This window comes from Dermacentor variabilis, chromosome 1 (genome assembly GCF_050947875.1).
Source record: "Dermacentor variabilis isolate Ectoservices chromosome 1, ASM5094787v1, whole genome shotgun sequence".
Lineage (NCBI taxonomy): Eukaryota > Metazoa > Arthropoda > Arachnida > Ixodida > Ixodidae > Dermacentor > Dermacentor variabilis.
Genome location: NC_134568.1, coordinates 98,276,037 through 98,289,120, shown reverse-complemented (window position 1 = coordinate 98,289,120; position 13,084 = coordinate 98,276,037). Strand labels below are relative to the sequence as shown.

The window sequence follows — 13,084 nt, the reverse complement described above, 5'->3', positions numbered from 1 at the left end:
CGGGACAGCAAGCAGTCCGGACGTGCCGTGCTGCGCGTGCGCCGACCCGTGCTTCTGCGAGACCGTCTCGCGTGGCCGCCTTGGAACGCGCCACCGTTTGCGTGACCGTACGTGCGAACGACCAGGCGTTGGGATCCAGCATGGGGCAAACATATTCGCTCGCTATCCGGTCGCGGTGAATCGGACTTCTAGATTTGTCGCGCGCCCATCGGCATGTTTTGTGGATCGCAACTCGGCTAGGAGGCATTGATCTATGAAAGGTGCAATAAATGCCCTTGTGATTGTTTGCTCAACTGTGTTGTCGTTCCTTTGTCCCAAGAGCATGGAGGAGAACCCCACAGCTTGCTTCAATTAAGCTTTTTAACCAGCCAGAGCATGCACGACATTCTGTAACAGTTCAGGTGTACTGACGGTTCCGTATGCAGCACTTAATGTTGAGTGTACAGTCGCCGGCCGATTTTTCGGACTCCAAAAATTCGGACATGCTCGATTGTTCTGTCTGCTTTGCGGCACCTCCATTCTCCCCATAGACCATATTGTATAACAACTGCCGAAAGTTCGGACACCTCGCGACCTCTCGTCTGATTTTTCGGACACTCCTTGAGCCAACTCGATCAAGAACACCATGCACAGACTGACTGGTGCCGGGACTGCGCAATGTTCGGTGAGTAGCAGAAGATGCGCACTCAGACGCTCGCCCGCACCCGCTGCCCGGCTAATGTCATGGCGGTTTGGTCTATGAACTTGTTGATGCTAGATACTGGCAAGTTCACTGGAATGGAAAGTAAGCGGTAACATGCACATTAAAAAAAAAGGCACAGCATATGGTCATGTTTGCGGTATGAATTAATGCAGTGGATTACGAAAAAGAAGCAGAGGGAAATCGCACGCTGAGAAGACTGATAAACATACAGTGTGACGCAACTCGAGAAATAATACTGAAATGTCGGAAGAATTTACAAGACAAAAAGATTGAATCATCGCGACGGCACATCGCAGTCATCGTAGGCATCGAAGTCTCTATAACGGAATTATGTTTGAACAGTTCTGATGGCGTCCATGCAACAACGGTTGCTAGTGTACTGTCAAATGCTCGTATGATGCGGCCTAAAGCTTACGGCACGGTGCGAAAACACGCTCACAGCGAAAGTAAAACATTGTGCGCAGACATGCATGTAGATGCGCAGTCGGTCGCTGTGAACCCGTGCGATCGCTGGATTGAGGCTTCAGTCTGTTATGCCCCATTTGGTTATACAGACAGTTCACTATAAGAACATGTTTCACATAGTTTACTCTCATCAGTTGGCTACCTTTCACGCAAGAAGCCGGTTCGGGAGATTCCATCGCGGCAACCGCGTGCAGTGGCGTTCACTGTACGTATTCGGTAAAGAGATAGCGTCTGTAAACAATACTGTGCTTTCAGTTTGCCCAAGATTATTATATCGACAGTCGAAAACTTCCCTCGTATTGAGAGTACCTACATAAATGTCCAGGAGGGCTGCCGCGTGGTGCCGTAAGCGCTGTAAGCGAAACGTATGAGGAGTGTGCCGCATGATCCCTCATACTACGCAAGGGAGGCGCTTCCGACAGATGGCGACTAAAGCCCTTAATAATTTGAAAGTAGCGACACTCTCCTCCACTCCCGCGCTTTCCTCCTCGATTCTCCTCGCCTGCCGGCTGTGCGCGCTGCGCACGGCACGCTTCGCAGGCCATCGTGCGCTCGGCGGCCTGATGCATCAGCTGGCACCCGTGATCGCACCTAACTTCGGGATTTTTTTCTCACTCTATTATTAAACGAAAGCACTAGATAGGGATGCAATGTGCTTGAGTCTACCATGACCCACATTTATCACCTTCTCGTTTGAGCAATGAAAGCGCTAAACGTGCGCGTTTGCGGCATGAATTAACAATCGCAGCGTATTGTATATAGCCCACATTGGCTTTGATATCTTTATACTGGTCACTTCAACAGGGCAGAGCTTTAATTAGCGCAGTATTTAATTTAAATTTGTACATTCTTTAATATTTTTCGACACAGTGACGCTCTGTTAAATGCAATTTCAACTAGTGCTGCATTTTCGCGGAAGTACTTTTTATGACACTATATTTTTGCAGTCGAGCCAGGCGGAGATTGCGGTAATTTAGTTGGACGTCATTGCGTGCGTGAAGCTTCAGAAGCAGGACAGTGGCCGCAAAAATGATGCGAAATTTGCTATAACGTGATTATGGATTTTTTTGGGGAGGGGGGGCAGGGTGGGAGGGGTTCAGTCCTAAAAGGCTTGGGGCCTCGGTGTAATGCATATGCCGCGCATTTAATACCTGGGCTATAGAAATTTCATTCCTGCTTGAAAGAGAACAATTTTTTTCTAGTTTTTTGTGCTCTCAAGAGAGATATATTTTTATTGACTACTGTAGAAGTGAGCGTAGCCAAGGGTTGGCTTGAAATTTATGAATGATTGCTGACGGCAACGGACGACTAGATTAAGAGATGGGAAGGGGATGCTGTCTCTGCGACTTATTCAGTGTAGCCCATCGAATGCATTCAATTAGTGCCTCAAACGCCCGTGGTGATGCAATATTCAGCGCTGTAAAGGACGATAAGAAAGGATTTAGCCCTTCTGTGACTGGGTCGGTTTCAAGGAAACAATTCGTACTATTTTAGAAACACACAGCTTAAGAATCTGACGTTATTTTGATAGCATAACTAAATATAAATTGTAAAGATTTCACCTATGGCGAATGAAAGTCAGCCTTAAAAGGCATCTCTGCTGACTCGCTCCTCACGTGCCGCTAGACCTCGGAATCGCGGTAGACTTTCACAGTCGCGGCGGTCACACAAAGGCCTTCATCGCTCTAAAGATCCATAGCAGGCAAGAAGATGCTCAAAGCTTATTTGTGCGAAGTTTTGGTCCTCCTTTGCGCATTATTCTTCCCATCTGTGGCATTAATGACTCTCCCAGATGTCATTCCTTTTGCAATTTGCCAATAAAGCTGTTTTGTAAGAGCTGGAAAAGCTACCAGCCGCAGCCATTACCATAGATCTGAGAGGGCGGCATGCAGGGTTTTGCCAGTTTTTTCAGCTACTTACTGAAAACATCGTGCCACCCCAACACAAATTTCAGACGCAGAGTACAGGTCTGGAGCGTAGAATACACAGCCACTGTGACACACCAGCACATATCTGGCCAGAGGCAATTTTTATTGCAGGTGACTCCTGAAACGTTACACGGAAAACACACAAAACATCCAGGATGGCACACACTTCGGAAAATAAAAATATTTATATAAACCGCCGGTTAGAAGTAGCATAAGCTCGAACTCAGTAACATGAAACATTGCATGGTGTTATTCTCCAGACGATATGCGTCCGATGTTGTGAATCCACTTTATTCTGCGGCTGATGTCGTTCTTCCCTCGAGGAATCGTGAAAAGCATGAAGCTATTTTTTCACGCCGGCTTGTGCACTGAAATGCGCAGCAACCCGGCATAACGCGGTGCGAAATGCACAGTTCGAATTAGCTGAATAAAGGAACACGGCCTGCCCATGGCGCCGAAGAAAAACAACAACACAAGCAAAGCGACGCTTTCGCGCGCGTTTCCAAGGCGACGGCTGGGGCCGGCCGGAGCGGCCAATCATCGGTCAGAAAAGCGCAGAGTGGAGAGGTGGGCGAGGAGGATGTGCGAGGGTTGGCGGCGCGGCGGCAAAGTTCACAGAATGGCGCTACTTTCAGTATCAAGGGGCTTTAATGGAGACTCCATAACTCCTCACCACCAATAGTGACCGTACGACCATCTTCGAGATTCAGGCTTATCTGATTGCGTGTAAACGGAACAGCATGCAACGGCGCATTCACGATTTCTTCAACCCTACTGCCGAGCCCGAATAAGTGCGTGGAAATAAAGGATTTCCTTTTTTTTTTTCTTAATCTTTTTTCAGACACTTGTTTATTCGGACATTTCCGCAGTCCCCGTGAAGTCAGAATAAACAGTCGGCGACTGTATCTTCGTTGCCATGACGCTTTCAATCTCGGCCCATTTTCCCTTTCCGTAAGATCGTGTGCTGAGTTTGTGGAAGAGAAATGGTGGCTTCAATGGTGAAACATCAGAAAAAAGTCATCAATCGCTTCATGCTGAAGGAATGCCTCGTCTGCTTCATCATGGGTGTCACTAGATAAGATTTCCCTCAGACGCGTAAAGCAGTGCTGGCAGACCTCGCAGGTGTCGCGAATATCCTCAGCCTCTGGCAGTAGCTTCCGCAAGGAGGCAATATCCAAAACATTTACTTACACAATTAAAATTTCTTTCTTGGCAATCTTCTTCGTCTGCTTCATCACGGGTGTCACTAGATAAGATTTCCCTCAGACGCGTAAAGCAGTGCTGGCAGACCTCGCAGGTGTCGCGAATATCCTCAGCCTCTGGCAGTAGCTTCCGCAAGGAGGCAATATCCAAAACATTTACTTACACAATTAAAATTTTTTTCTTGGCAAATCTTCTTCTTGTGAACGAGTGAATAATCGGGACAGAATACTTTGACTGAGCTATGAGCCGCATGCATCGCGTGTAGTGAACAGCTAGACCAAGTAGAAACATTTATACTGAACAGTACCACACCCTTTCTGTCGCTTTTTCTGCGCCGCTGTCGTGAGTGAGCCTTTCATGTACAAGGCCATCTAAAGATATTCAATGTGAAAACATGTAGGCCACACTCGTTATAGAAGGACAACGGCTGTCTGGCACCACCAGTGACCTCTGCTGTTCTTGGCGTGAGAAAGTGCGTCAGCAAGGTGCTGACAAAACATAAATTAGGCAACTTCGGCGGCCTTTGGCTCAGTCATGCTGCACTGCACTTTTTCGGACAGCTGAAATGCAGAGGGGAAGGTCAAGGTAAGACAGAAAAATGCTATCTGTGAGTGACGCTGAAAACATGTGATAATGGGAAACTAAATGAATGGCTCAAGAAATGACTCGGATAAGTTTTTAAAAAGGCGCAGTGAGAGTCGCATGCAGTGGTGCCAAAGGAGGTTCCAGTATGCATTCCACATGAGGGATGGGGAGTAGGCAGTGAAGTAGCACTCCATAATGGCACTCCGTTGCTTACAGATTAGCCTGTCTTGGCACTGCTTACAGGCGATTTACTGTGTGCACCAGGCAGGTTTTGGCAGTCAGCCACAACATGCACTCGCAGTGTCTTGCATACTGTTGACAAGCGAATAATGGAGACTTGAGTGCCATGTCCACAGAGCTTGTAGGCTTCAAACTCGGTATGCATTGGCATATTAGAGGGCAGCAGCCCCCCACCACTGCACACACTAGACAGAAATAAATTCATCTGACAATATATTTTTGTTGAAGACAAGCTGCCCTAGAAAAGTTCTGAAGCAGCAAAAAAATTGCAACTAGAATTGCATACAATGCAAAGCGATAGACAACCAGCAAAGGTACTGAAGCCAGCATGCTCAACATGGGCAAATGGGCAATAAAGCAAATCAGGAAACATAACACCCACGTTTTGCACAACATAAGCAGACTTCCATCCAAAATTTTTCAGAAAAATTGGGACCGGAGTTTTCTTTTTCTTTTTGAAAATTACCTTTTCTAAAAGAATGTTTAACAATTTTTTTTCTTCTCTTTGGTTTCATGTAGGAAGCTTTATTTCTGTGTGAAATAGAAAATGTGCCAAGACTCATGAAAGTTATAAAATTTTTCTGATTTGGGCAATGTTCGGACCTTTCTTTTTAGATTTTTTGTTTGTGGACAGCATAAAAAAGATGCATGGAACTAATTTACCGTGAAGCATATTGAAATGAGCAGAAATGTTTTTCGAGATGTTCTTAGTTCGCATTTAATGCATCCGTGAAATAGAAAAATATTGTGGTAAGCAATAAGGGCGCTCGTGCCGCCACTTTCGCATTTTTTGGTTTGCTGGGAACACTTTTCGGGAATAAAGTTTTCAGTTCTGTGCAGTTCAAATATTCCTAGATGATATATAAAAAACCAGACAAAGCAAAAATATCAAGTGGACATGCACGTTTTATCTCGTGGAATCACCCATAATCATAGGCATACCATACTTTTATGTAATTGCTTTTGGCAATAACACTACCACAAGAAAAAAATTATTTGAATACATTGTAGTAGAATCTTGTCAATTCAAACTCTAATGGGACAGAAGTTTATTTTAATAAACTGAAGTTTGAACTAAGGAAATCCGCTTTAAGTATAGTGGCTGATAATTGTGTGGTACAGCACCCAATACCTGAACTGTCACTGGGCTCACATTGAAAAGGTCCTCTTTCCTCCATCAGTGCACGACATGTGCGGAAAGAAGCCTAGGTTTCGTATGAAGTCCAAGTGCGATAAGATTGTGCCTTGTGCACCGTTTTCTGTGGGTCTAAGGGAAAACATGCGAAGGCGAGCAGAGAATGATGGTGGCTTGATGCACGCCGAATGTTCGAGATAACATGATCGAGCAAGCGCTAGGAGTAGGACAGAAGAGGCATTGGTGGGACGTGCTGTAACATAAGTTCGAGCTGGGGGCTCCTTTCTGCTCCTTTAAAGTCCTGATAGGAACGGAAGGCGTGTGCTGCTCTGCTTACTCTTTCCATCTCAGCTGCCTCTGGCTCTTTCCTCGTCATTTTTATAGAACGTGACATTAGGATAGCTAAGAGCACATCAAATCCGAAAAGCAGGGTATGGGAGAAAGAGTACCATTGCGTGGTTTTCGTAGTTCGAATTCGCGAGAGTTTCTCTATTTAAATACATAGGAATTTGCCAGAACCAACAGAGCAGTTAGAATTATCCATGAAGTTGAATTAAGAGAGTTTGAATTATTGGGATTTCACTGTAGTTACACAAATCTCCACAGGATCTCACCACCATTTTTGCCTATGTTGCCATGGCACCAGCAACTTGTTAATCTGTAAACGCTAAGAAGTTTGGATGTACGGTTCATGCGTGGACGTATGTACTCTTTGTGTGCGGTCACTGCAAGAAACCTAATGCAAACAATGCTGAACTGTCTTCCAAATGGCACAACAAGCCAATGATGTTGCACATGACCAAAATCAATCGTCGAAACTCCTGATGTAACATTTTTTACGAATAGGACCTTTGCTGATGACTGCATCGATAGGTGCTGCTCTTTCCAAGTCGTCGCTCTCACGAACTTCAGTATTAGATTAAAATGTGCTTTAAGCTGTATGTGCTATGGTTACTTTATAGATAATCCCTATGAGCTTGCAGCAGTGTAATTTACCAGTTATTTAAAGTTTTTTTTTCAATACTTTAAAATGAGGTTGATGGATTTCTATGGGGAGTTCAAGGGGATTTACTTCGTTACGTCCTGTTTCGTTACGAGGTTCCAGTGCATAACACGTATAAAAAAAATTTACACGGATCAAGACTAATAGCTAGCAACTACAGTTAAAAACTCTATTAAAGGAAGCGAGGGAATGTTCCTGGCTATGGGGTCCCAATGTTCTACTGCGTGAGGGAAGTAATTGTACTAGTACATAGATAGTAAAGCATAAGATGAATTTTTATAGGGACTATGTATGTGTAAGGAACAGTTTAGCAAAAGTTAATGTTGCAGAAGGGTTGAAATCTGGGCCAGTTGGTACATATTTGAAGAAAAAAACCAGTAAAAAAACGCAAAGGACAAGACAAGTTGTCTTTGACCAGTGACAAGAAGACTTAATTATGTAGACCAAAAATTTTAATGATTCTATTTCGCAATGTGTGGAAAGCGAAGTTAAGTTTGAGTTGTCATATCTTCAAACGATGAAGCAAACAGCCTTTTTTTTTTTTTTTTCACATCGCACTAGTGTCGATGCTACGTCCGGTGTTTCAAGACCAATTTTAGTATAAAATTTGTATGTCATATTTCTCATTCTTCGTACTTACCTAGTTTCATCCTTTCTTACATGCAAGAAATGTGTAGTACGGTTTTTACTACCTCAAAAGTATGTATCTGCATTCCATCAACAGTATTGACATGACTTTCACAGTACTTAAGAGCCCTGTCACACACAAATATTTTGCACCTATGGTGCAAAACACAGTCTGCCATGTGTGATGCCATTACATGTAGGTAGGGCTCTGAATTAAACAGGTGCTATTTACCTACATAGCGGTTTGTACCAATACTGCCTAAACCCTGCTTCACATGCAAGCTACTTCACGGTGGCGGTTGCTGCCTCTGAGCGGCACTGCGGTGCGCAGACGTAGCTTCATTTCACGTGCTCCCTCTTCATGCAACGCCCGCTGCTAGCGATGAATGCCACTTGCCGAGAGCACCCATGAGCAGTAGGTTTCCACGGTCCCCAGAAGCGGTGCTGAAGCTTCACTTATCCATGTTTCAGCACATGTAAGATGCATATTTCTTTGTTCTCCAAGACTGATCGCAGTTCTTCACTTGTTTGTGTAAAAACAGACTGTAGTAATTACCATTAACTTCAGTTTCAGTTCTTGTTCTAAAGCCTCTCCCAAATCACCTTCATCTTGAACAGTCGCAAGAGGATGGCATCAAAATATGGCGTAAAAAGAGTACAAAACGGGTCTGTCAGCGGCTCTTGTTCTCCAATGCTGCCAAGCATTCCGGGTGCTTTCCAGGCGACAGATATGCAAACAGCCTTGTGACTATGCATTATCAGCTTTTAACCGAACTCTTGTCCCCTTCTCAAGGAATTCGAGCAAAAGGGCCGCGGCCTCTTGGTTCTAGTATATCTGAAGTTGGCTTTAACTGAAAAAGCACAAAACCAAACTTTAAGCCCCTACACCTATACAGTGAAAGGGAAGAAAAACAGCTGCGTGTGCCACGAACAAGAAACATTGACTGCCGTTTGTTCCCCTGTATCCGTGTCCATAGGGGTCCCACCACACACAAAACAGGCAGACAGTGAAAGCACAACCATGCACAGTTTATTTAGCACGCAAATACAAGCTTCAATGAGTTCGTTCGTCACTGGTTATCTGCTAAAAAAGCATTGCCAGCTCACGCGTGCGAGATCCTCCACATGCTGACACTGCTACTGTCGTGTGCTCCTTGCATCACTGCCCGCGGACGCTCCGTCATTGGTCGTCGCTCTGGAATTTTTTCTAAACATTTCAGTTTCGATCGCTGCGGCGTACGCTGCTTGAAAAACAGGTTATGGGTGAAGAGGTCAGTTCCCACCACGGCCACCATGCCATTTCTGAGGTGAAATTGCTTGCATGTGAAACAGGCTTAAGATGGGCTGTGCTGTTGAGCTCTGTTCTCTCTGTGCATTTGAGTTTTCGTACTTGAACATATTCTTCAATGCTTTTGATTCCTTTAGCTATCATCTGTTCGGATAATTATGCTCAAACTATACGAGTGTGCTGAAGGAACGCTTTGATTTGAGCTGTTTTTAATGCTTAGTTTTAACATAAGAAATGGTAAACTGCACATGCAACATTTTTTCGAATTCTGATATAATGTGCAAGAATTTGCTGAATTAAAAAGAAATTCGTACACTTTTTAATTAAAGAACTTGAATTAAACTGTTAAAAATATTTCTCAATTAAACTGTGTTCATATTCTATTACTAAATCTTTGCTGTGATGATTAGCATCTTTTATTGAATTGCTACTAATTACATATTTTTGTACTGAATTCACTTGTTGAGCCCCAGACAAAATACCACTTGAAGTGGGAGGCACAAAAGTAAAACAAGGTCTCTAACTACATTGTAAGTTCCATCAGTAAGTTGAGTGTCAAGATTGTGCAATTTCTCGATGCAAATTCCATTCGTTTAGCATAAAGCATCACAGTATGCTTGGGGACCTAACCATTTTGTAGCAATAGATTGTCAATGCATGCCAGTGGCTTGTGAATGAGCAAGTTCCTTTTGAGGTCCATTTGTTATGCAATCCTTAGTTACGACTTGCTGTGTAGGTTCAGAAGTGCTATACTGATAAGTATAAGGTTTGTGTCGGCACAGTAGCAAACTTACCATTTCTTTGTTTGCACTTTCCTCCTACAAATGCACTTGAATACAATAGTCACTAAATCCTATTTTGCAAGAGAAGTTGAGTGAATGCACTAAGCATCAAATTGACTGTCTATTTGTGATAATGATTGGTAAAGAGAATGTGATAAAAGAACTTGATGGTTTTTTTGTTTCTGACATGCAGAAGGCAGACAGTGACCTGGCATACAGCTTGCAAGCGGCCAAGACACGGCAGCGCATCAAGGAGGAGCAAATGCAGGTGCAGGTGATTGAGCGTTCCCAAGAAATCCAGGTGCAAGAGCAGGAGATCATGAGACGTGAGAAAGAGCTCGAGGCCACTGTGCGCCGACCTGCTGAGGCCGAGAAATACAGACTCGAGAAGATGGCAGAGGCCAACCGTAACCGCGTCATTATGGAGGCTGAAGCTGAAGCAGAGGCTATCCGAGTGAGTGTCCTTTTGACTACCATGCTTTTACCAATGCAAGTATTTTTAAAGGGGCACTAAATAAAAATACTGAATTGGTTTAGAGTGATATATTCTTTAAAAGCTCTATATTTGTGAATTTCACAGTAATAGGATGATTACTAGATAAGAAAAATGGTCACTTTCATTTTTTTAATATTATACTCAAATCGGAACATCAGTACATCAGTCATGTTGCAAAATTCAAAGTACTTTTTTTTTCATACTTGGGCTGTTTTAATTCGGTACTGGTGTTCAGACTTGCTAAACTCAGTCTTTAGCTCTTAATAGAATGCAATCTGGTCCATCTTTATTTGATGAAAATTAACTAAGCCTTAGCTGGTGCGTTGTCATCAAGGCCGCATCACCACTTTCGTTCTTGCATCTCTTCTGGCATACCAAGCCTCCCCTTGCAATGTCTCTTTTGGTATTGTAAAAGATGGATTTACTATTACAGTAAACTTCAGTTTATTTGACACCGGTTATTTTGATTTTTTGTTAATTCGATTCCAACTGAAACTCCCGACCAGCATCCATACATTTCTAAATGCCCGAACTTTTATTCTTCTGCTCCTAAAATTTGCCTTCACTGGATAATTTGAACTTGACCAGTCAGCACACACGTGCCTGACCCCTATGGTGACCCCACTAGTAACCCCTTTATTGGCAGTGTCCGTCTTGTTGAAGCTTAGGAGAGAGTGAATGTGTTGAACAAACTTTAAAATCTTCTTTCGAAAACACCTATTTTCGGCCTTCCCTAGAAAGAGCTTCAAGCAATAACCATAGCTCACAATGTCTGATTACAGTATTTACTCGATTCTAATATATGCCTTTTCTTTTCAAGAAAATTGGGCTGAAAATTGCCTGCACAATCCAATCAGATACAAAAACAAAACTGCCTTCGCGACATTTGTATGCTTTACCACATAAAGCCCCAGCCACATCGGAGGAAGAATGTACGCGGTGTGCCACCAATGGTAAAATGCTGCTGCGGCAGTGCGGCCATACCAAGTGGCAGTGTGTGCCGCTATGGCAGTCGCATGCCAACATGAAAATTTCACCTCCTCTTTTACTCTGCATGTATGTGCAAGATGCTATGTGCTCTTTCTTCGTCTGCTGACAGATCAGCACTGTGTTCACATTCTTTGGCCCTTAACGCGAGTTCGGCTGGATGATAACACGCCGTTGCCTCTGTGATCATAATTATGTTGGTGTGCTTCCTTCTGCTGTGGTGTCGCTGCATTGAGAAAACGAAGAATGACGTACTGGGTGTCGCCTTCACGTCCTTGTATTAGGGGTCCTTGTCGTGCAGAATCAGATATGGCGCACTGTCTCCTAAAACTTATCCATTGGGACATCTCGATTTAGACTCATCGTTGTAAAAACAGTCGCAGAGCATGCCAACAAAAACAGGCACAGATCAGACCAGACCAAGCCATTGAAAACAAGTGGGAACAAGAGCTGATGCGAGCAGACGATAGCGTGAATAGTGGTCGGGCGAGTCTGCATGAGATGCGTTTCCCACATGCCTGTCACTGAAAGGGCTGCTCTCATTGGTCTTCTCCATCTATGGCACGTGGCAAGCCTTGAAAAATTGATCCAGGGCCAATCACTCCCGTTGTTTGAAAAAGCTTCTGTCGCATGTTTTTCCTCTAGTGTGGCAGGGGCTTAACACTAATGTATTGCAGCAAAGCTGACTTTAAAACGTGAGGTAAAGCTGAATTTAGAAAACCAGCTGCTGCTATCCAACACACATTAGACCCTTGCCCATTTTCTTGAAAAAAAATTGGGTGCACATTAGATATCTACTTTGTTTAGGAGCTTTAATATCGTTTCTATGCTAGTTTTCTGCTTTGTGAACATTTAAAGTGGGCACATTTGATTTGGGACATGTTAGTATCAGACAAACACTGCCAAATAACCTTTAGGAGGATGTGTGGTGCAAGGTTAAAATTATTGGAAGAAATAAGAGGAGACAGAGTGTTAACCTACTCTGCTAAACTCTGCTGTGCTGCTCTGCTAAACTGCCAAGTAAATATGTGGTGTTTTCAGCTTTTTTCTGCATTTTGTTCAATTTGGCCCGGCCAATTCTATCACTTTCGTCAGTTCCGTCATTGTCGAATTGACGGATGTCAACTGTATACAGCTCAAATTATTTTTCTTTGGTGTCCCTTTAATTAACTGCAGCATCACGTTCTAACCACTGAGAGTAAGGGCAAGTAAGGGCTGTAAATGTCGTCTTGCCCCCTCTTCCCTATTTTTAATAGTTGGTTCTGCATTGCTTGAAGGCATGCAGTGCTGTGAAGCTCTGTAGAAAATGCTCAGAAAGATGTTTCTGGTGTCCGCAGATCCCTCCTTTCATTGGAGCTTTCCATTATAATAGCTTCATGACACAGCAAATGGATCCATATATCTAGGAAGACTTTCTGCACCTCCAATCTTTTCAAGGACAGTTGCATCAAGATAGCCTTGATGTGTAAAGAGCACAATTTACTGTAATGGAAAAATGTAATTTTACCCAGCTAGGTTTGCGGAATAATTTGTTGGCATTTCCAGCTTGTAGCGCTACAGCAATTTTATCATTGTTAGTCACATAAATGTCGACCACAAAGGTACAGGAAGGTCAACTAGCCTATCTCACAGTGCATTTGCA

General features: G+C 43.6%; 1 protein-coding gene across 1 annotated transcript in view; it reads left to right on the top strand.

The window, feature by feature from the left end:
* Flo1 (flotillin-1) overlaps window positions 1-13,084 on the top strand; it is a 103,113-nt gene that overhangs the window by 40,658 nt on the left and 49,371 nt on the right. Inside the window, exon 8 of the mRNA XM_075691215.1 lies at window positions 10,153-10,413. Within this exon, the coding sequence (XP_075547330.1) occupies window positions 10,153-10,413 (261 nt within the window). The remainder of the gene's footprint in view (window positions 1-10,152; window positions 10,414-13,084) is intronic.